Source organism: Polistes dominula, unplaced genomic scaffold (assembly GCF_049000335.1).
Source record: "Polistes dominula isolate Pdom_NZ unplaced genomic scaffold, Pdom_raw_medaka contig_16, whole genome shotgun sequence".
Lineage (NCBI taxonomy): Eukaryota > Metazoa > Arthropoda > Insecta > Hymenoptera > Vespidae > Polistes > Polistes dominula.
This window is the reverse complement of record NW_028301040.1, coordinates 4466500-4491118: the sequence shown is the minus strand read 5'-3', so window position 1 is coordinate 4491118 and position 24619 is coordinate 4466500. Positions and strand designations below refer to the sequence as shown.

Below are 24619 nucleotides of genomic sequence, written 5' to 3'. Positions count from 1 at the left end.
ATCCTTTCCTTTTACAAACAAATTCCTATTTTTTCCCCTCTTATATATTTTTCAATAAATATAAATGTATACTAAAATATTTATTTCGATGTGTTTCCTTTTTGACAAATTAATTGAAAAAATTTCGTCTCAAACAACAGTACCGTACAAAAAGGTTCGTCCTACCCCTATATAAAAAATAAAAAAAAAAGCATAAAAAAAATATAAATAGAATATTTTACTCCATAGATTCAATCTCAAAGCGTGGAGGAATCTAAATCGGTAGAACAAAAGAGCCTTAACCGTCACCTTGATTACACAATATGACACGCATTATATATCTATTTGCTCCCTAACAATCACCGCCTAGAAAAGTAACAAGCTCGGTTATTTAGCATTATATTTCTTATTATTATTATCGCCACGATATTGTTTTTTGTGAATGTAATCGTTGTGTTACAACATTCTCTCTCCCCCATCTTTCCCTGCTGCCGGACCCGAAGGAGGAAAAAAGGTGACGAGTTTCGGAGCACCTAAATCCACAATTGCTATCACTATGAATTAATGAATACATAAGAATAACAATTTTCGAGCAAAAAAATAAATAAATAGTAATGATAGAATATATATAAATATATATATAATAATAATAAAAAAAAAAATAAAATATAAAAAATAATTATACTCAAAGTAATATTAAAAGTAAATGTTCTTTTTTTGCAAGAAAAAAAGAAAGACTGAAAAAAATAATGTGTTCGAAAAAAAATAAGAAAAAAAAAGTAATAAAAGTAACAAAAGAAAGATGCAATCACTGCCAACGCCCACCCACTCACGACCTACGTCACACCCTTATCACTCGTGCACCGGAATGCGCATGTGGCATGCCTTCCTAGCCTGCATCCATTATTCTTTATTACATACCTATAATACGTAATAAATTTCTTGATAATTACATAGACGTTTAACTTGAACGTTTGCCTTTCGTTATTTTGTTCTAGTCATTCGTTTCCCTTGTGTTCGTTATCGTTGCGTGTTGCGTCGTTGTTGCACGTTTTTGTATTATCAAACGAGCGATAAAGTATACCGGAGGTGTTTGAAAGAAAGAAATAAAAAGACATGTTTGTTATTTGTGAAAAAAATGATCTACAAAAAAACGAATATGTGTTCAAGAGAGCGCAAATAAAAAAACGAATGTACGCATCCGGTATACTCGATCGTATCGTTTGTCATCGAAGAATCGCAAGAGCAGCTCCGTTCTAACGTTTCTTCTGTCCTACCATATAGACCTAGAAAAAGCAGAGTACCAGGTCTAAATCTCCTACGAGAGATTTTGAGTCCAGACACACCGGACTCGTGCCGCGGTCGTCCCCTCGGTAAGATCTCTCGCGCAGCCGACGGCCGATTCGTCGTGGCGGATTCGGTTCTCAGTTCGGCGAACAACAGCATCCTGGATGCATCTAGCAGCGACGACGGCGGCTTTCTGCCTAAACAACGGCTCAAGTCCTCTTGGCGACGTCCCTTAGTCGGCAACAGTCAACTGAGTCTGAGATCATCGGGTAGCGGTGTATCGATAGGTGCTCTACACGCTGCTCACCATCATCATCAGGATGCGGTTAATTCATTGGCCAGGATACCACCAACTATCTGTACGATATCGTCGCCGAGATTCTTAGCGAGTTCACCGAGCGGTCCCAACGTACCCTGGACACCGTTATACTTTAGCGACCTCAGTTCCGTGAGACAACCATCTTCAGGGGAGAGATCCTTCCCTACCCCTCCAAGTTACCTCCAATTGCGAACCGTTCATCAACGTTACAGTCAAGAGCTTCCATCTTTGAAGGCGATCCACGCCGAGTCCAGAAGATTCGTACCAGTACAGCCTCTTGCTACCTCGTCTCCGCCTCAATCCGCTGGTCGACCAAGGGCGAGACTTCCACCGAGACACGCCAGGCACGCCAGGTCGGCGCCTGAACTGGCTGCGTCTCCGGATTTGGAGACCTCGCCTGAAAGTAGATCTAGCAGTTCAGGCTTCGGTAGCAAGAACACGTCTCAACAGAACCAGAGCTCGAGGAGCGGAAGCACGGTGGCTGAATGGAGACCACCACCTTACCGGCCGCCGCCCCCTCCTCTGGTTGGTCGATGGTTGGAGCTTCAGGACCAGGCGAAGGTCAGCCACTTGAAGAATGCCGTGGATGCTGGTAGCGTCGATGGACATTACGAGTTCGATCCTGCCTCTTGTACGCCTACACCTACTTCTGCCTCAACTCCCACTAGAGAGGAGAGACCGCCGGTACATCAAATACACGCCATTCATGTACCGCACGTTCATCAAGTACATACTGTTCATCATCAACCATCTAGATACAGCAGGGATAATATCGAGGCTAGGGTACAGGCCATGAAGGCTGAATTTCATCAATTTAGGCAGAGGCAGGCTAGGAGAAAACAAAGCACCCATTTGGAAAGCGCCTGTTAAAATAAGCTTGTCAAATTATAATTCATTCGACGATCATGGATGATTCGCATCGTGGTTACGATTGGTACGATTAGATACGGTCCAACAATAACCGAATAAAATCTAGTAACGAGACATTTACCATTGAATCGGATATATCGGTGGACCAAGAGAGAAAGAGAAAATCATCTGTCGCGGTCGAAGACAACCTGGTTTATGCGTGTTGCTTTCCTTTTTGGGAAATTATTCGGCGTAAGACCAATAAAATGTCAAGGCACAAAAACAACGAGAATCATCATCGCGTAACGGTATCGAAATAATAGGCGCGTTATAAAATGTCAATTCCGCTAGCCAAAGCAATCCTCTCTGATGTTGTTAAAATAAAACAAAAAAATAAAAAAGAATGAGAGAGAGAGAGTGAGAGAGAGAGAGAGAGAGAGAGTAAGAAAGAAAGAATGAAAGTGAGAGGACTGTTTTTACGGGCATCAAGCTCAGGATAACACGTGAGTTTTCCTCCCCCCCCTCGATCACGAAGAACAAAGAAGCAAAAAACAACGTAGTAGATACAAAAATACGTTCAGATGTTCGCATCTTTTTTTTACTAATTAAGAAAAAAAAAAGCGCATGCGAGATCATATTTAAATCGAACTAGTCTCTCTCTGAGATCGCCTATGACAGAAAGACGATCCAAAGAGGATGTGTGGGGGAAAACAAATAAATTAATACAAAATAATATTTAAAAAAAATAAAAAAAAACAGCGAAATTGCCTACGATCGATGAACGTCACCGCGTGCGTGACGTACAAAGACGGAAGAATAGAATCGAGAAAATGGAAGATGAAGAAAAAAATGTGTTGCTGGTCGCGTTCTAAGATAAATACCAACCGCGCCTACGTCCAAATCAAGTGGACCGTGATTTTTAAATGTAAAGTAAAATAAGAAGTAATGAAACAAATAAAAAGAAAAAAAAAAGGAAAAAAAAAATAAAAATAATAAAAAATCAAGGAACGCACCAAAAAAAAAAAAAATAATACGCTCAAGGGTAAAGATGACACAAGTGTCGACGAGAGGATGGACAATTGTTTTTTTGTAAAGCTCAGTGAAACTGCCCCGTGGCTATGAGCCGCGCAAAAAGATATCTCCCGCTGCTAGCACGAGATTAAAGGCGAGTCGTTAGAATGTAAGAAAACGAAATTGACAAGATGAATAAGATGAAGAAGAAGAGGATAGGAAATAATAAAACGAAGGAACGAAAAAAAAAGAAAGGATGAAGACGAGTAGATAGACAAACGGCATGACACTCCAAAGAAACTGTACCACTGTACGTGCTCCATATACCTTTTAACATACAAACAAACAAAATAATAAAAAAACGAAACGTTAAGATTAAACGTAATCGTACGCTGTAAGTAATAATTAATGAAAATTAAAGCAAATGAAAAAAATAAAATAAAATAAAATAAAAAACGTAAGATAATCGAAAGAAATAACGAGATAAATTACACAGAATACAAGCATAAGAATACTCGAACATAAATCCACACACACACACACACACATATATATATATATATATATATATATATATATATATATATATACACATACGAATAAATACACACAAGAGATACATTCGTTACATTATTAAAACACGCGCGTACACTTGAAGATACATTATAAAACAAGTCGGAATAGTACAGTAGAATCCCCTCCCCTCTACCTCCCGTGTATTAACACGGGTTCATCATATAATACAGATTCATATAACACGAATTCATATAAACACAACGCCAAAATTGTGGCAATATAACACGATTACTAAGGAGGCACTGCCCCCGATACACCCCCCGAAGCGAAAAAGCGTCACTTTTTCGCGATAGGCACGACCGTTGTAGTTCAAGTTTAATGGCTTACAATTATTTTTAAATAAAAAAATAAATAAAAATTGTCCTACACGATTTTTCAATCATTTTACGTTGCGTTTAATTATATTAAGTATAAATATTATAATTTTTCACAAATATGCTCGTCAAACAAAATAAGGGAAATAAAAAACGTTGAACTTTGAAATTACTCGTGGATCTTCGTAACTTTTTAATGTAATTTTGTTTTAAATTTGAAGTAATTCCATCCAACCTTTTTAGACGATAGAGAGTGGATACACGAACACGCATAAATGCGTTAATACAAAAAACATACATTTAGATTTTGATATGAAACGTACAGATCCACCATAAAAGGATTTTTTCGATATTTCTCAATTAGATTTCGAAATAAGATAATAATTCGCGTCTGTTATTGTTAAACACTTTTTCGCTCATATATCGAGTGCACGATGAACTTATTGCGGTCGTGCCTAGATAAATAAATAAAAAATAAAAATTAAAAAAAATTAAATAATAATAATAATAATAATAATAATAATAATAATAATAATAATAACAATAAAAAATAAAAAGTAATTATATCGATGAGCAATGGACTCGAAACGTGATATTAGGCCGAAGCTTGCCTCGAGATTGCTTGAGGACTCACTCGTACTGCACTGCCTGTTTAGGGTTTCGCTAGCGACCCAACATATTATCGGCACAATAATTTTTCTTAAGTAACTTAAACAAAATAAAACATTAATAAATAAAGATAAAAAAAAAACAAGAAAATAATTAAAAAAAAAAAATGAAGAAAAACGAGAAGTAAAAAATAATGTTCTTTGAATCTACGCGCGCTCGGCCGGCGCGGTAAGATAGCGCGTAATACGCATGCGCACGCTCGCACGTAGCGTTTAACCCGCCCAGTTTAAAAACGACGGCTAACTTGGAGTCTCGAGGAAAATAGCATTTAATTAGCGTCCAATTTCAATTAAATTAATAATGAACGATATCGTCGACGACGTCATTGGTTTTTTCATTCAATTTTTATGTATTACTTTTTTATTAATAAATATCTATTTTTTTCTTTGGTTTTTATTGTTGTTGTTGGGGCAATTATTCGCATCGCAATAAGAAACTAATCGATCGATTTTATCATTTCGTACGACATATCGTTCCTCTCTCTCGACCAAATCCTTAAAAATAATAAAAATATAATAGAGGAAGATGAAGAGGAAGAAATAGAAGAAAAAAAAAACGAAGAAGAAGAAGAATACTAAACGACACGGTTGTTTTTCTTCGAGCGGATAAAACGTGCGTACATGCGTATGCGCAATCGTGTTTTTAATTGCCCATCAGCCGAGTTTTTAGCGCAAAAGAAAAGAAAATAAAAAGAGATATTAAAATTATTATTATGTACGTGTACGTGCGTATTACGCGTACATCGTCGCGATATATTATAAATATATGTATATATATATATATATATATATATATATATATATATATATATATATATATATATATATATATATATATATGAATACATAAATACATATATATATAAATATATGTATATATAATATATAATATAAATATATATATATAAATATAAATATAAATATAAATAAATATAAATATGAATATAAATATAAATATAAATATAAATAAATATAAATATAAATAAATATAAATATAAATATAAATATTATATAAATATAAATGAAGAAGAAAAAAAGAAATTAAAATAAAATAAATAAAAATACGTGAGTAAAACACCACGGACATACAAAATAATACAGAAATACATACATACACCCGGTACATATACAACACACGTACACGCACACCGAAAAAGGGGAAAAAATAAATCAAGAAGCGTTCTTATATAAAAACGCGAATGGAATGTCCGATGAGGAAGAAAGAAAGGAAAAAAGGGAAGAAGGAAAACAAGAAAGAAATGAAGATAAAGAAGATGATGATGATGATATTAAACAAAAAGGAAGAATAAATATTGTTTCGAATTATCTCGATGTCGAGGTTAAAGGTCGGAAGTGCGACCGAGAGAGTACGCGGGCGAATCTGAATACGGTCTAAAAAACGAAATGATCGTTGTGCGTCGCTAATTATTATAATTATGATGATGATGATGATGATAATGATGATGATGATGATGATGATTAATATTATTATTATTATTGTTATTATTAATTATATTATTATTAATAATAATAATAATATTATTATTCTTATTATTATTATTACTATTATTATTGAAAAATAACGAACTAAGGAAGATAGGAATGAAATTTTTCGCGATAAGACGATTCGTTCCTTAGACGAAGCCTTTTGCAAATTTCTTTTTTGTTCAAAGTCAAAGTTCGGCGAGAAACGCTGATCAACAAAAAACAAAAAACACTAACACACTCACACAAAAGCAAAAGAAAAAAAAAAAGATAAATAATTTCTTTTATCACGACTCTTCTCTTCCTATTTCTTATCTATCACATCGATCTCTATTTTCCTCGCATTATTATCGAAATATCCCGAAGACTCCCCAGGTCAAAACCGCACCTGAAGAACCTCGACGTTTAAGTTTTAATTTTTTATAGTACAAACACTTGTTTACATATATATATATATATATACATTATAAGAGGGGCCCTACTCACGATTCAACTATAACCGAATGACGAAAATCACGAGAGAGAAGAAGAAGATGAAGTGGTGGTAAAAATGGAAGAAAATGTCAAAGAAAACCATAAAATAAAATCAATTCTCTATCGTGGTTGAATAAAACATTTTTTTTTTTTTTTTTTAAACTTTTTTCTTAATAAATGAAGCAAAAGCCGCGTGTTCGCCGTAACGAGCGAGAATGAAAACAAATAATGTGCGAATGAGAGAAGAAACAAAACTAGGCAATGTGTATATTGCGTGAGGATTGGTCAAGAGAATAATAAAATTAGAAAAGTAATGATAAAAAATGAGAATGAACGAAAGAACGATTGTAGAATAGGATTGAAAAATATGATTCAAGGGATGAAGAATTAACGAGAAATACCGGATGACGCGAAGTGTACCAATATTCTAAAGTAATTCTAATGGTTGACTTAAATTAATAATTTGATAATTAATTGATATTGTAAATCTTAACGACTTAGACGTGTAGTTTAATAATCAACGAGAGATTTGACGAGAAAAAAAAATGCGCTGAAGTTAAAAAAAAAAAAAAAGAAAAAATAAAAAGGATCGATCGGTAATGACAGGATTTCGCGAAACGAATGCTACGGGGGTGGATTTGGAGGGGCAACGTTTTTTGTGGAAAAACAAAACAAAAATGAAAAACCAAAAAGACAGAGACTTTTTTCAATATCGATGCGAAAGAAAAAAAAATTCGAGAATTTCAATTTGTAAACGCACTAATTGGAATATCATAATTGCTTATTTTATCATGTTACATGAAACTATGAGCATTCATGTAATTCCAAGGTTTTGAATGAGTCACGAATTGACTGAACTACGAAAATGTTACAAAAAACTATTGCGATAGGCCGCGAAATCAACGAAATATATCGATCTTTAACGAACCCTTCCTGAACGAATTATAGTATCGAGTAGGCGCGTGTGTAAAGCGCCCAAATTACACCTAATCATCACACATTTTTAATACCAAGTACTTTGTACAAATAATCGAATCGTCGTTTACTCGGATCGCGATCGTTCTCGCGTTGTCGTCTCACGTTGACATCGTTCAAAGGATTCGAGAAAGATCGAAAAATCATTTGCGAATGAATGAGAGAGAGAGAGAGAGTGCAAGTATAAAAAAAAATGTTTATATTAATTAGTATAAAAACGTCGAGCTCTTCTCGACCCTCCCCCCACCCCTTACTCGGGCTATACTTTGTTTTTTTTTTTTTTATAATATGGACAGAAAAAGGAATAATTAAGAAACAAAAGAAAAAAAAGAAATAATAAGAATAATTAAATTAAATTAAAATAATATAAAATAAAATACAAGAAAAGAAAAGAAAAGATAAGAAAAGGAAAAAAAAATATTAATTAATTAATTAATTAATTAACGCAAGAGAAGAAACAAAAATCCGAAACGTAGTTGTATAAGTAACGTGTAGATATATCATAGTTAGATACAACGATCTCAAATGGACACGTTTAATTGTGGATTGTCGTAAAATAAAAAATAAATTTAAAAAAAATAATGATAATTAAATAATTAAATTAATAATTATAAAAAATAAGATCGAAAAGAATAATAAAAGCGAATAGAATTAACTAAGAAAATATGAAGGAAGCCTCGCGGTTATCATGGATGTAAGAACACAAAATAAGTAAAGAAGAAGAAAATGAAGAAGAAAAATTAATAAGGAAAGACAAAGAACGGAAGTGTGTGCATATTGTAGGTGTGTGAGGGTGAGAGTGAGAGAAAGAAAGAAAGTTAGAAAGAAAATGAAACGAATAATGTGTTAAGGGCGAATAAAAAATGTCGTCGTCTTAAATAACGATTGTTATAAAAGAAAAAAGAAAAAAAAAGAAAAAGAAGAAAAATATGGTTGAATCGTGAATTTGTGTTAAACGTTCGAGAGACACCACCACTTGCCCATTTTTTCTATTATTATACACGTTCATTGGTTGAACGAAAGAAGTTTAAAAGCTTCATTTTTTTGTACGTTTTTACGTTTTTCCTTATATATACTACATATATATATATATATATATATATATATATATATATATATATATATATATATATATATATATATATATATTTTTCGCTATAGTCACGTAGTGTTTGCTCGACGTTAAAACACACCAATTATATGTAATTTACGTTTAAATTTAACGATTATTCGCGTCTGTAATAATCTCGTAAATGGTTTGTTAAAAAAAAAAAAACCTAAACGAGATATTAGTTAGTTTTTAAAACAAACATTCTAAGTATCGTCGACGGTCTCGTGTGCTAGTTGTTAAGTTTTTCGATTTTTGAGTATGAGCGTAACCTGACAGCCATGAAGCAAATGCAAACAATTTTATTTTCTATTTCTTTTTTTTTCTCAATTGGTTAAATCAAAGATTTTATTAGAAACGATTGCTATACTTGTTCTCTTTGTAGATGTTCATCGGAATTGAATAATACGTGAAATTAAATGATCATAAAAATATTTTCAAATTTGTATTCAAATTCGAATTTTTTGAATATTTAGGAAAAACAAAAGAGAGAAAAATAAATAAATAAATAAATAAATGAAAAAAGAACCAACCAATGGCTAAATGGCTCTCGGGTATCGACTGCGATTTTTGTTTTCGATCTCGCGACGATTCAAATGCATCGAATCTCGAATATTTTTATTCTCGACTGGATACAACGAAGTATCGATGATCGAGAGTACCGATCGTTGCGGAATTGAAATAAAAAAAAACAAAAACAAAGAAAAAGAATATGATAAAGAACAAAAAAAGAAAAGAAGACGAAGAAAACATAAACAGGGGAGTTAAAAAAAAAGTTGCGAGGTAAAACAAAACGATTAAAAAAGTTAAAAAAGAAGATGATACATATAACAAAAGTAAAAAAACAAAAAAAGAAGAAGAAAGGATTATAAAATTAAACAAAAAAATATAAATAAATAAAAAAAGCGAGAAAAAAAAATGCAGACGTAAATGATAAGAAACAAATATCAAGATTGAACGAAAAAAAAAAAAAAAACTAGTGAGCACGCACCATTCGCGCGTTAACAATCGTATACATTACACGTACACGCAAAGAGACAGGTAGACATACTAACACACAGACAGACATAACAAACACACCGGCGAACGAATCGTTATAGCGTTTTTTAGTAATTAATCGCACCTAAATAATTCGTAAGAGAATCCGTCGACTCTCTTTTTCCACAGTACAAGAAACACTGGTATAAGAGTTTTCATTTTAGTCGCAAAACAAATTAAAAAACTTTATGGATGGAAATATATACATATATATGTATATATTTCACGCGCACGCCGTTGTAAAACTTCTTAAAAAGAAAAAAAATGATAAGAGATAAGACCCTTTGCATAAGCGGCGTATGAGAATAGGAAAAGAAAAATAGATCGAAGAAGAATGAAAAAAAAAAAAACAAACAAAAACCTGAAAAAAAGAAAACAAATATCTACTACTACCCACCTTTTAACCTACCTACCTTTAACAACCTTACTTACTTTTCTTGTAAACAAAAATAATGCGTTTAAAACGCACTATTCTTTCTGTAAACTTTCAATCGTCCGTCTTTATACTTTTCTTCGCTTTAAAAAACGGGGGAAAAATCACCACACCTTTCATCGTCGTCTTCGTTGTCGTCGTCGTCGTTGCTGTCATCTTCGTCGTCGTCGTCATCGTCGTCATCGTCGTCGTCTCGATCAATTTTACACCCCTCTGTATTCTTTTACTTGTTTATTTCTTCTCATTTATCGCGATGAAACACTTAACGAGATCAAACTGAAAACTATTATAAATATATACACAAAATATGATAAAAAAAGAACAAGATAATAACGAAGAAGAAGAAGAAGAAGAAGTAAAAAAATGAAACTACGAAACAATAAGACAAGCGATTAATCTCCTTGTTCACACATTTCAACAAAACTTGTTTTGATTCGATCGATCTATGCTTTCTCGCGAACTCCCCGAGAACTCCAAGACGTACTAACTTAGAACAAATTGTAGACAATTTATTATTAAATAAAATGACAAAATAAAGCGACATTTGAAACGAATTGCGACATGGCGCAAGACGATTTCTATGTGCTATTACAACCCCCTTTATAATTATATTTTATTCGTTTTTATTATATTTATTATCTTACAACAATCGTGCAAGTAAAAACACAAAAATAATTACTAATTAGGAAACAAACAAACACAAAAATAGGTAAGAGAGAAATGGCACGTAAATATACATTAACAGCACCATAATTCATTATTTCTAATAAAATATTTGCCTAAATGTACACGTACCTATTCCATCATCATCAAATTCGTTGAAAAGTTCATAGGTTGAATCATGACGTTCATATCAATAAACAGAATAAATTTTTAAGTATAATTTACTTTTTTTTTTCTATAAAAACATTTTGATTTTCAGAACAGAATGTTTTAGAATCGTCTTAGAATCCATATTGGGCCAAGGTAATAAGATCAATGTCAATATAGGAATCGTGTCAGTTTGCCGACTGAGAAGATATATTTTTATAGGATGATCTGAGAATTGTGGAATCTCAGTAAGATAAAGGTACTTGGAAAAAAAAAGAAAATACGTGCAAGGCGTCTATGACACTGATTACTGAGAATTACTGCAATTTCCTTGATTTTCTTCTATGCGTACAAAACGCGAACGTTTCGGAAAGTAGAGCGTGCCAGTTAATAGTCGGACTTGCGAAAGATCTTTGATTATCGTTCGAGAAAAAAAAATAAAAAATGTTGGTAACGTTTTAAAGTAATATTTATAAAATGTCTTTATTTTTTTTTTATCTTTTATTATATTTAATATATAAAAGAAAAAACAATGTATCCCCTTTCTAAATGATTATATCCTTTATCAAGGAGACAGGATCATAGTTGTCCTAAAAGATTAACTAATGTTTCGGGACAATCTCGTGACTAATGCACATCCAAAATCTAGCCTGACACGTTGTAGGCATTAATCATGATTAGAAGAAGACGAGGCTAAATGTGTATAGGTGTCATCAACTTGTGTCAGACATAACAAATGTTCGCGAGTGGTATATAACATCGAGTTGCTTGAAAAATATTTAATCCGACATTTAATAATTGATCAAATTACACTTCCCTTGATAAAGTATCGAAAGATTAGATCGGGCAGGTGAATACTAAAGCAACATGATGATTATTATTAAAGAAAAGTATAAATGAATAGTAAATGGATTCTCACGAATGTACGAAAACATTTCAGAATCTACAAACGTTTAGGGATTGGATTGGTTCAATGGTAGGTGGGCCAGAAACAGGTTGGTTCTCTCTCTCTCTCTCTCTCTCTTTCTCTCTTTCGTTTGACGATGAAATAATGCGGCCGGTGTCATTATGCACGCATTTATTTCCACTGTCCCGTGCACATCCAATCCTGGATCGTGATCCATGCGAATGGATTCATTATCTTCAACAACGTGACAAGGCTGTGGGCAGTCTACTAATGCAGCAAGGGACGGATGTGACGTAATCTGAGGTCACCCACGCAAGTGGCGCGCGCGAGACTCCAGAAAAGCGCAGGCGTTTGCACGCGCGTTAAACCGAAATCAACAATCATTCTCATTCGATATTTAGTTTTACAGTCGCATACTATCGTATATTTTTATCCTAATCATTTTCATGAAGATTCAATCGGCAAAATTTTTGACACCCCCCCCCCCTGCTACCTCCTTTCAACAGGAAAATGCTCGTTTATAATAGAAGATATAACTGCGCAATCATTTCCTATTCTATTGCGTTCACACGTGAGAATTGCAAACAGGTCTCTGTAACATATGCTGAATCAAGTTAAATAATCATCGAGGATTTGAAGAAATTTGGAAGAAATTTGGAAGATAATTTTCATCAGGAAATGAATTGTTTTTTAAATCTTTTGTCATAACTATGGATAAGTATTGGAGTACTCAAGTTCGTTAAAGAAGAATATATGCATCCTATCGACCCGTTTAATACAATTTGATCTAAACTATGCGTGGGCGAATAATCAATGCGGTAGTTCAATTTGCTCGGTACAACTTTATGTCAGCAACACTATCGCTTAGAAACAAGTGCACGAGTACGAATGTTTTATTTAGAAATAGACATTTTAACATATCACGATAAAAAAAATTCACTTTCTTTTATTATTACTATTTTATTTATTAACGCAAATGTACTTTAAGGAAATAAAATAAATACTATGGAAGTTTGGAGTATATTGCAATTATTGTGTTGTTATATATGCAAACTAATAAAAAATAAATAAATATTTCTTATCGAAATATCAACGAGTCGAATTATTTAATCATCGATTATGGTATAAAATATTGAACTGGTAAAATATTTTACTAAATTATTTTTATTTGTTTAATAATAAATATTAATTAATATTTCATATATTTTTGACGTATAACAAATTAATTGAAAGAGTCATTCGATCTTTGATCTTCGTCGACTTTGAAACAGATTAGGAATCTTATCAATGCATTACCACCCTTTTTCTATATCTCCATTCAAAAACTTAAGAAGACCTTTGGTGAAAAGCCAAGCGTAGACTTAAGGATCAGAGGCTTGCTGAATGCTTATTTCGTTCTTCCGTTCGATTTGAAAGAGAGCACTCGCTTTCGTTGCTCGAACAAATGCATTTTATAAGACGCGATAAGATCAAAGGGATAGTTAGCATAACTTCGTGAATAAGATTCGTCTGGTGTGATGTTCGTTTTTGAAATTATTTTTTTTAAACAAACATATTTTCATAAAGAATTGAATTAAATAAACTAAATTCAAGTAAAACAAAAAGTCTTCCCAAATTAGTATAAATAGATCAAATATAGATTTATTATTATAAAAATAAAAAAATAAAAAAACAGAACAGAAAGAATGAAATAAATTTAAATCAATTTATTATTCCTATCAATTTCATTTTTATCTTCACAAATTTGTTAGAAGTTTATTTTTGTTATGATTTGAGTAGAATATACATACGTGTGTAGAATAAATGATTGATAAAACGTAACAAGAATGAGTAAAATTATTTAGTCTGTTGAAACTGAAACAATGTTGATACCCCCACTAAAGTGTCAAAGTTATCAAAAAGATTTATTTAGGCAACGAGAGTTTAGGCTAGCTCAAACAAACGTAGAATCCCATAGGCTTCCCTTTGAATGTGCAGACTCCTCCTCGCGACACCTCCTCCGTAGGTTTACTCTCTCGTATCCGCTCGGAATAGTACGAGGAATATTCTCGCTGGTAGACGTAGTCCAGTCGTGTTCGCAGAGACACTCACTCACTCATTCACTCTCAAACATCAAGCAACGTTGAGAATATCAAGCGATTATTACTTCGAGAAGAATTAATTCGCGATTTATAATAATCGATCTCAAAGATCGAACGAGCAGTGTTTTTTGTCACTTTTCGAAAATTTAATTTGAAAAGTGATGAAGAGGTATACGATATCAAAACTGTGATCAGAGTATCGATAATACAAGAAAGAAGAAATAAAACAAAAGAAGGAGAAGATAAAGTGGAGAAAAATAATAAAAAATAAGCAATCGTGAAAGTGTCCTAACGTGCCCTACGAAATTATTTTGTTTACAGTGATTTTGGGTGATAACGAATGTGTAATTTCTTTCATCGTGAATCAGTCATCGTTTTTATTTAGGGGTGCTACGATTAATTGCATGTTATTTTAAACAAGGAGTTGTTTCGAGGAATATTTGAAAAACGAATCCATGCGTTTGTGAGAGGATAATAAAACGTCCCTCGATCTACGAGAATGACCGGCACCCGAAGCTTTCTTCAATGGCTGCCACCTTTGCTCGTCTTTTGCCAAGGTAATTTACATTGCAATTATTTTTCTTTGTTTTTATTTATTTCTACCAACAAAATAATATATTCTTTTACTTTCTATTTAATTTTAATTAATTTACATTTAACGTTAGTATAAAGAAGATTTCTTTTTGTTCTTTATAAGATTTAATTTATCTTTGATTTAGTCAAACAAAGGAACTTAGTACTTTTAGAACAATTAGATCTTATGAAGAGAAACGAGTATCGGTGATTTCTTCGTTAAGTAGTTAGGGAGAGCTCGTTTACAATTGTCTGATATCAAGTGCCATTACTACTTGCACTAGTTCGTGCGCTAATTTGATTGAAACCGATTGACATGCTGTGAGAACTCGCGTTTAATTTCTTTCCTTGTAGTTCTTTCTTTCTTTCTTTCTTTTTTTTCTTTTACATATTTTTTTGTTCATATTATTTTCAGTATTCAACTACGGCTTGATATTGGAGGAAGAAACAGAACCAAATTATTTGACGGCTGCTGTCGGAGAATACGTGGTATTCAATTGTGATCTTGACTTTCCGCACGAGACACCAATCCCGTATATTCTACAATGGAACCGGGATGTAAGTGTTTAAATAGAATATTTCCGTGTTAAAATAGATAGTAAAACTTCGTCGTAATTTTACGTTCCTCATCTTTGTATTTTATTCCAATATCAATACAATTTTTATTTTCAAAACTTCAATGGAATCTATTGGAAATGACTTTAAGTTTATTTGAAAGAATAAAATATAAAACTGAAAGATACTATTTAAAAGCTTTGAGTTTTTCAAATAAACCATCAACATTTTTTTATGTAACAATCGTAAAAAGATATCGATTCTAGTACGATATGGTAACGTTATTAAATTCACGTAATACTATTTTCTTCGCAATGTGGTTTTTGCGGTATGTTCGAGGGATGACGATAACACATATAAACTAGTATTGATGACAGTGTGTTTTACGATCATATTAAAAAAAAAAAAAACAATCGTTAATATCGTGAGAAGGTCAGTTTCATTAATAAATTAGTTTAAAAAGTATCCGATGGAGTGGAGGAAAAGATTTGATTTGGTAATTCAAGGCAGGGTAGGTTATTCTATTTCTTCGATACAGATTAACCAACTTCGATAACGTCGTTGAATCGTCGTGGGAACTTTGCTACCCGAGCAAGTTTAGATTTCATCACGTTCGTTGGCGTTATGCAATACGAACACCTCGCGACTTGGTCGAAAATATGGAACGCTTGGTGGTTAAGAAAAACATTTTTATACGTCATGTTAGAAATCTTATTGCACGAACTTGTTCAGTAGATGATATCGTTGTCCATGCTCTACTAAACATTATCAACTAAGTAATACATTATCAACTGTTCAACAAGAAAAACAAATAAGAAAACAAACATTGGTACATCGTTAAAGTCAGCAAACTTAATCGAACACGATTGACATTTGCTGATGATTTTTCCGGTTTGTCAGTTTAGTTGACGGACATTACGTCCTACGCGTCAAAAGAGAATGAGAATCGTAGAACGGAAACATAGTGTGCGTTGTCACATGGCTAGAACATAAAATCAAGTGGAACTTAACCCGATTGGTCCCTGATGCGTATGCAAAACAGGTGCTCTCTTTCCCTCTCTCTCTTTCTTTCTCTCTTTCTCACTCACTCACTCTCTCACTCTCTCATTCTATCCTTATAGAAGTAATTGGAGTACGGGGCACAAGGCTGCATTATATTTAGTCACTACTAGTCCGCGACACGAGGGGTCCAACCAGTGGGTCACTGCTAACGCATTGTCAAACGATTAGGGACGATTAGCACTGTTTTTACTAGCCTTGCTTCAGTCCTCCTACCCTAAGTCACGTTTAACGCAAATCTTTAGCCTTTTTCCGGAACTCGTCTAGACACACCTTTTTTTTATCTATCTCTCCTATGATAAAGCGCATTCTAAGTTGAATAATATAATCTAATTGGAAACGTAGGATAGTAATCCTAATTATATTCTCTTTAATAATTGATGAGCATTTTCATTCTTTAGACACGCGCGCTACGCTTTTACGAAGAATCGCGTGAGCGTTTTCCTCTTCAAAATGATGGGAGGTTGTTAAAGATCATCGTTTTCAATTATTATCAGGTTACACGTTGCAATTTTCGTTTTTCTTCTTCGAAGGATCTCCTTCTTTTACCTTTTATTTTTTTTTTTTTCATTTTGAATACGGTCGAAGAAGAAACGACGTAGTAGTTAATAGCAAAATAGCTATCTGAATTCCTAGGATGAAATAAAGTCTATGTAATCTAGGTCGACTAATAAATTTCAGTTGACCGAGAAAGAAAATAATTTACAATCTAAGAATTGTTTTCTTCTTGGAATCGTTAGAACCGATCGACTTGTTTGTTTTATATATTTTTTTTTCAGGGCCACAGTGTTTTCTCGTGGTACGATGGGACGATGACCTTGGATCCTCGTTATCAAGAACGCATACATTTTTTGAAAGACGCATTATCTCGCGGATACGGTGAGGGTAGCATCAATCTCACCAACATCAGGGAAAGCGATCAGGGATGGTACGAGTGTCGTGTTATATTTCCAAACAGGACACCTAATTCAAGGAAAAATGGCACCTGGTTTCATCTTGCCATCGATGGTAAGGATAACACGTTCCTTTCATTTTCATTATAGTTAATTTATTCGATTTACTTTACTAACTCGATTTAATTCTTTCATTCTATCTCGCTAAAGCTGAAAGATATATTAACCTAAATCGTGGATAAAAACGTGTTACTGAACTGAACTAACCGTGAAGACCTAATCGAGGTCAGCCTACTATTTCGTCTCTAACTGAACTACCTAACAGACATACAATGTATGTTCCTTTTTCAGCAGTTTGTGCTATGAAACAAAAACAATGTTTTATTCTTTAGATTTGTTCTTTTTGATTATTGTTGATACAAAGCTGATGAAACTAATTTTTGATTGCTTTATTATTAATTTTATTCGTTCAACGGAAACACGCGAATTCTAAATACAATTCTAAAACCTAAAATAGAATTATCGTTCATATATCTAATTATTTTTATTTTGTTGTTTAATATTTCGTGACAAGTGTAAAATTACTCGCGTTACTAGAGAGGACTGTACTAATTAATTCAAGCAGAGTTCTGGTTTCAGCATATTAAATTGTCAACTGGATGACTTGAGAGAGCCTCTCTGAATTACTACGTGCGTGGGTTAATCTTCAATTATTAGTAACGATATAATGTTAACGTGAACATTTTTCAGATTTTAGTGGATTTTCTAATCTATCGTATACAGTGAATTAGATTGGTTAAGAATGAAATGTAGCAATATCCGTTTTTGCAATGAAATTGATTTTTTTATTTTACTTAGAAGTCAATGTGCTATACTATGGTTAAAAAAGAAGATATTCACTTGGTAAAATAAAAAAACGAGTTCAACTTGTCGAACAATAATATCCTAGATACATTTTATTGTATTTATTCCAGAACAAGTACAGATTCGTCCGAACAAAAAAAAACGCACACACCTTTTCTCTCGATCTATCGAAACTATCAAACAATGCATCACAAAAAAGATGATTTTCTCGTTGATCGATTAAATACAATTGCATCCCATCTAAAGTTTACGTGCATCCGGCTTTCGAGCTCTGGTTAACTCGTGTTAAATGCAACAAAAGAAATTTTTCTGCACGTTCAATTTATAAATAATAATACTATAAATTAATTTACTTACAAAACGCGTTAACGTGCTTTTTCGCGTTAGATCGTTGATGCATTGATTTAAGCAAGATATAATAATATTTATAATCCAGCCTACAATTAACAAACCAACACTGGGCAGACCTTGTTAAATCGTTCAATCCAGGTGTGTCGCCGCTTCCGACAAATGTTCCAGGTGAGACCCTCTTCACGACGCCACCCGTCAACAAATCTGTCATGGAAGGGGAACCAGTTTCTTTCGATTGCGTCGTCAAAGATAATTCATCTACCGTTAATTGGTTCCACGAAGGTATTGAGATCTCGCAAGTTAAGGTAAGCTTAAAATATAACTAAAACAAAAAATCATATATATAGTTTCATATTTATCCAAAAAATTTATAGAGAAAATTAATATTGGCAGTTTAAGATGAATATTTCGACAATTATTTTATTTATAAATTGAATTTTGTTCATCTAAAGGATCTCGAGAGAAGAGCTTCCATCAAGGAAGACGGAACGTTGGTAATAAAGTCAACTTTAATGAGTGATCTTGGAGAGTACACTTGCGGGGTGACCGGTTGGAATGGGAATCAACAAAATGCCTCGGCCTTTCTCAACGTCCAATGTAATTTCTTTGAACTTACTTGCCTTAGAGATCTTATTTCATTCAACACAATGTTCGTTTTACTTCATTTTAGATAAGGCAAAGGTCATTTATGCTCCTAGAGAAGTTTATCTTCCTTATGGAAAGCCAGCCCTTTTGGATTGTCATTTTAGGGCTAATCCACCGCTGACGAATCTTCGTTGGGAAAAGGACGGATTTCTCTTTGATCCTTACAATGTTCAAGGTGTATTTTACAGAAGAAATGGATCTCTTTACTTTAGCAAAGTAGACGAAACGCATTCCGGAAGTTACAGTTGTACTCCATACAATGATCTGGGTACCGATGGGCCTAGTCCTGCTATCAATGTCGTTAGTATTAGAATTATATTAATTGTATAAAACTTTGAATTAATAATAATTAAATGTATGTTTTTGATTATTAGCAACATATTGAATGAGAGTAATTTAATATTTTTTTTGTTCATTTGAGAGTACGTTGAATCAATTTGATTACGTGTAAAAGACAACGTGACAACGTTTACTAGAGAGACCATTGACCAATTGACGATCTCACCGTTAAACGCTCTTTTATTCTTCAATTGTGCATCCCTAGAGTTACAGCACTTCTGGACTTAACAGATGGTCTTCTAACATGCATCGTCGTTAAATTTAGGACACTTATATTATATCTTCAAATTAAAATTTAGATAATTAATAATATAAACATTTGATCAGTAGAATATAATGCAGTTACAATATTATTTACATTGTACAGGTTGTTCAAAGACCACCGGTTTTCACGGTAACACCTCAACATTTATACATGAGAAAATTAGGAGAAAGTTTGGAAATTCCGTGCGATGCAAGGGATGGTGATCATAGTCATCGACCCACAATAGCATGGTACAAAGTCAGTTCAACAAATAAATTCTATTTAAAAGTGTATATAACATTGTAATAAATTAATAATAATTTAGGAAAATATTAATACAATTTATAGGACGGTTCACCACTACCACGTGAAAGGACTATCCTAACAGGTGGTAATTTGACTATAGAAAGAATTCAAGAACAAGATCGTGGATTGTATCAATGTGCAGCTAGCAATGAAGCTGCAACTGTAGTGGCAGATGCTGAATTAATGGTTTTAAATATTCCACCAAGGGCACCATACAATCTCAGTGCCAATAGTAGCAGAAATGCTGTAACTTTGACGTGGGTACCGGGTTATGTTAGACCAAAGATGGAATACTCTGTCTGGTAATAAAATAATTATTTTCTTTAAAACAAACATGTGTGTATATATTCATGAATAAAAATGTTCATTTTTTATTTTACAGGTATAGACCAACCGATATGTCTGAATGGAGAACGATGAAAATACTTTCTCGAAAGATCACTGAAGCTACTGTAAACAATTTGAATCCTGGTAGAGAATACGAGTTCATGGTTCTGAGTCAAGACAAGCACGGTGATGGAATGTTTAGTAAAGCGTTACGAGTATTTACCAAACCTAGTAAGTATGATCAAATTTAAAATAATATAAATTATTATTAAATAATTAATATAACATTAAATGTGTGAATTTATATTATAGCTGCCATGGATCATAACTCAGCATCAGAATTTCGTAGTCCATTAGGTTTGTAAAAATATTATATAAAAATTAGAAACTATAGAAATTTGTGTTCTAACGTTAATTGTTTGTTTTAAATCCAGAGGAAGAGAGAATGGGTCCACCACGTAATGTAAGGGTTCAAGCTACCGTAGAGGGTTATCTGGTTACATGGGAAGCACCATTAGAAGGTAAAGGTCAGGTTAGACTTTACGTTGTTAGATGGTTCCGTGGTCCGGCACAACATTTATATGGAAGAGTTGAAACAACTGACACTTATTATTTAGGTAAAATCTTTAATGAAATATAATCAAATGATTAATTATAAAGAAATACCAAATAATGTTTATTTAAATTACAGTGAAAACGTTAGAAGAAGAAAGTCAATATACATTTGAAGTGGCAGCCATGTCATTGTCTGACGATGAAGCTACCAGCGAACGTATAAGTTTAGAGGTACCAGCATATCGTAGAAATCGTGCAATTTCTATGGGAATAGTTGCTGGTATAGGATTTTTAGCAGCTACTTTGGCAGCTGTTTGGTGGGCTAGAAAAAGATTTTGTCGATCACCCTCCCACGAAAAATGATAATTTATTAAAGAGATCACGGTTATTAATGCATAGATTTTTTGTTTCGAAGCTGATGAGTTTACGCCAGTGTCAACGCGTTTATAATTAAAAAAAAAAAAACGTGTTATTATTCAAATAATTAATCGAATTGTTTCCTCCACGCATTTATATCGTCTCTATTATTTTCGCATTTGTCTCGAATTAGATTTGTTTTATGGAGAGATAATATCGAATGATTCATTTCTATGATTCATTTTTTTTTTAGTGATAACATGTTCATCAATTAAACGTATTAAATGATTATAAGATTTATTCATGAATGATAATTAGATTAATCATTGTAATATAATTTTCTTGATTTTGATATAGATATATCTTATTAACAAATAATAATAATAATAATAATAATAATAATAATAATAATAATAATAATAATAATAATAATAATAATAAATGCTTAGAGACAAAGCGAAATGTTATCTTATATGATTTTCTTGCATTATTAATTGTATTTATCATAGATATATCATAAATTGCTTTTTCTTATATTAAATAGGATGTTTCTGTGGACACTTTGATCATTCGATACAAATTATTTCGATTATCATACGAATTATCTCTAGCATTTATTTATGTTTATTAGAAATACTTAGATATTAACTTAGTATCGTTTCATTGATAATTTCTTGATGAATATTTTACACACAAATTTAATATAAAATATTAAATATCTAACATTCAGATCTAAATTTTTTTTTCTATTGTAAATAAAATATAAAATTTGTTAAATATTCGGAAAAAAATGCATTATCGTTCGTACGTTTATATTATCAAATTCGTTCGACAAAAAGGATTCGTTTTCTTTTTTTTTTTTTGTATAAAAACGTTTCTCATAAATTTCTTCATTAAATCTAATTCAATATAATTAACGTGAGGCGTGACCAATTTCTGAAACATTGTGGAATCTCTTTCTCTTCAACAAAAGATCAGCAATTTTCTGGTGGTAAACGTATTCTTTGTTTCGATAAGATAAAGTACTATATATATGATTATCCCATAACATAAACCTACCTTACACAAATTGTATCATCATTTTTCATATCACATCACGTCGTATCACGGTGATTCCAGACAACAAAAAATTGTAATGCAACCAATTATCATTCAACGATCATCGTCATACTTGAAATAATAATAATAAAGTCAAAGAAAAAAAAGAAGAAAAAAACGAGAATTTTTAATCAAATTTCGTCAAATCTTTCGGGGTGGGGGATACTTTTATATTAATAAATATAGTTTAAAAAATATATATATATAAAATATAAAAACATAATTTAAAAATAATAACACATCAATATCCAAATGAATATTTGTATTAATTAAAAAGAATTATATTTTGTGTTTATCTGTAATTTCCTTTCCAAATTCTCTTTTAACAAAGAGCATGCACGTCTTGACAATTAAACTAACACTTTCTGTCAATTCAAACGAACACTATGTACTGGCCGATTTATAACGAGTAAATGCCCAATTGTAACTCACAGTGGGTTCATCATTTGAAGCAACGAATTTGACAAATGAATTAAATGAATTCCACAAGGTTCACGCGCACGGTTATCGTCTTGGCTACGAGTTACGATGATACGTACGATAATATTACATATTACGACATTTTAAACGTTCTTTATGTTTATTTTTATTTTGATTATCTTTGAAATTCAACACGAGTTATAAACTAATATATATATATATATATATATATATATAATTTTATCATTATTTCTCGTGATATTAAGTTTAAAAATTCGCATTGGATATACGATAAACTTTGTATTCTTTGTTCTAATTATGTTTATATTAATCTAATCATTGACTTCACGTCGAAATAAGAAAAATTCCGTAAATATTTTTCATTACATGTTTTTCAGAACAACATATAACACATGAAGAATATCTTATAACTTGAGAAACACTCTTCTTTATAAATATTAATTAAGTTTTTTTTAGATTATTTTATTTTTGACTTTTTGTTTTTTTCTTAATTCAACTAAAGGATACATATTTTATGAAAACGCTCCTACCCTATTTTTTTATTCCAAATTGCTGTAACTGAAGCTAAAAATCACGATGACTGATACTTTTCGCCGCGAGGGTTTCAGGAGATTGCATACTACAGTGGCAATTTTGAGAAAAAAAAATTAAAAAAAAATCGGATTCTTATATTTTAATATGTAATGAATAAACATGCTGAATTTCAAAACGATTCATTTATTCCTTCCATTTTAAATAAGTCTCTGAAAAACACATTCAGGTGTTTACATGTATCGCCGGCTTTAAAGAACCTTGACGAATCTTTTCATAAATTTTTTGGGACTTCAATAACACGCAATTTTTCGAAATGTTTATCAATTCAGATTAATTTATAATGGACTCGTTTTTATTTAACTCGATTTTATTTCTTTTTACAAAAAATTGATTTACATGAGAAATGTAAATTTCAATTTATAATATAACATTGACACGTGTTAAACGATTCAATTTTCAACATTGTATTACTCAATATATTTAATGATTTTTTTTTAAAAGATATAATACAAAATTAATTAATAATTAAATTTCTTATTCTATTATTTTTTATTTTTGTTCTCGATAATCCACTGACCGTGAAATAAAAAAATTTCGTTTAGATAATGCGATAAATATGAGAAAACTAATTTTATCTTTCGAAGATAGACGTTTGGTGTTAGGCATGACCTACATTTTAAATAAAGATGCCTGTTCAAATTAAAAGACGCGTCTGGAATTTCTAAGCGTCCTAACATGATTTCCATGTGGTGGTTATAATAATCTCCATAAGAAAGAAGCTTCCTGACCCTTTTTCAAGTATCACAACCGTTTAGTATTAATTCTCATTGACGTATTCAAATGTTGATCGATACAAAGTTATTCAACATTACAATTTCATTAATAATTCATCGATAGAAAATTTGACAATATATTTTATGATACATGTCATCTCGATTTTTCGTAACCATTCCTACATAACATAAAAACTTTATGTATGTTAGCTTTAATTTTTGTAATGTGTTGTTTACTCCTCGCTCTCCACCTAATCAAATCAAATCAATTATTTTTGAACATTGTATTTAGAAAGAGAAATTAATTCCCATTATTTTTTAATGTAATTTACAAGCAAAAAAAAATCTTACTAGACGCAACATAATACTTGCAAAGGGAAAGACTGCAATA

General features: G+C 32.0%; 2 protein-coding genes across 20 annotated transcripts in view; both read left to right on the top strand.

Moving 5' to 3' along the window:
• LOC107064858 (protein turtle) overlaps positions 1-11070 on the top strand; it is a 228292-nt gene extending 217222 nt beyond the window's left edge. For all 17 annotated transcript variants that reach the window (XM_089174709.1, XM_089174712.1, XM_089174718.1 and 14 more), the window contains one exon: positions 1264-11070. In XM_089174709.1, coding sequence (XP_089030835.1) covers positions 1264-2455 — 1192 coding nt within the window. In that variant the 3' untranslated portion in view covers positions 2456-11070. The remainder of the gene's footprint in view (positions 1-1263) is intronic.
• Positions 11071-14224: 3154 nt separating this feature from the next.
• bdl (borderless) lies at positions 14225-22598 on the top strand. 3 transcript variants are annotated; one of them, XM_015318061.2, is made up of 12 exons: positions 14225-14871; positions 15303-15445; positions 17281-17509; positions 18778-18914; positions 19062-19206; positions 19280-19554; positions 19961-20095; positions 20186-20445; positions 20526-20701; positions 20783-20827; positions 20905-21087; positions 21162-22598. In XM_015318061.2, the coding sequence occupies exons 1-12, from the start codon at positions 14814-14816 to the stop codon at positions 21386-21388; spliced, it is 2013 nt and encodes a 670-aa protein (XP_015173547.2). In that variant the 5' UTR covers positions 14225-14813; the 3' UTR covers positions 21389-22598. The 3 variants fall into 3 exon arrangements, with proteins under 3 accessions (XP_015173547.2, XP_015173546.2, XP_089030847.1); XM_015318060.2 differs by having other exon boundaries at positions 14230-14871; positions 18748-18914; XM_089174721.1 differs by lacking the exons at positions 14225-14871; positions 15303-15445 and adding an exon at positions 16612-16964 and having other exon boundaries at positions 18748-18914.
• The last annotated feature ends 2021 nt before the right edge of the window (positions 22599-24619 follow it).

Bases quoted from the DNA above. Each gene is read 5' to 3' on its own strand.
- bdl (XM_015318060.2), top strand. From the start codon at position 14,814: ATGACCGGCACCCGAAGCTTTCTTCAATGGCTGCCACCTTTGCTCGTC. The intron at 20,702-20,782 runs GTAAGTATGATC...TTTATATTATAG, and splicing joins ACGAGTATTTACCAAACCTA to CTGCCATGGATCATAACTCA. The intron at 20,828-20,904 runs GTTTGTAAAAAT...TTTTAAATCCAG, and splicing joins AGAATTTCGTAGTCCATTAG to AGGAAGAGAGAATGGGTCCA.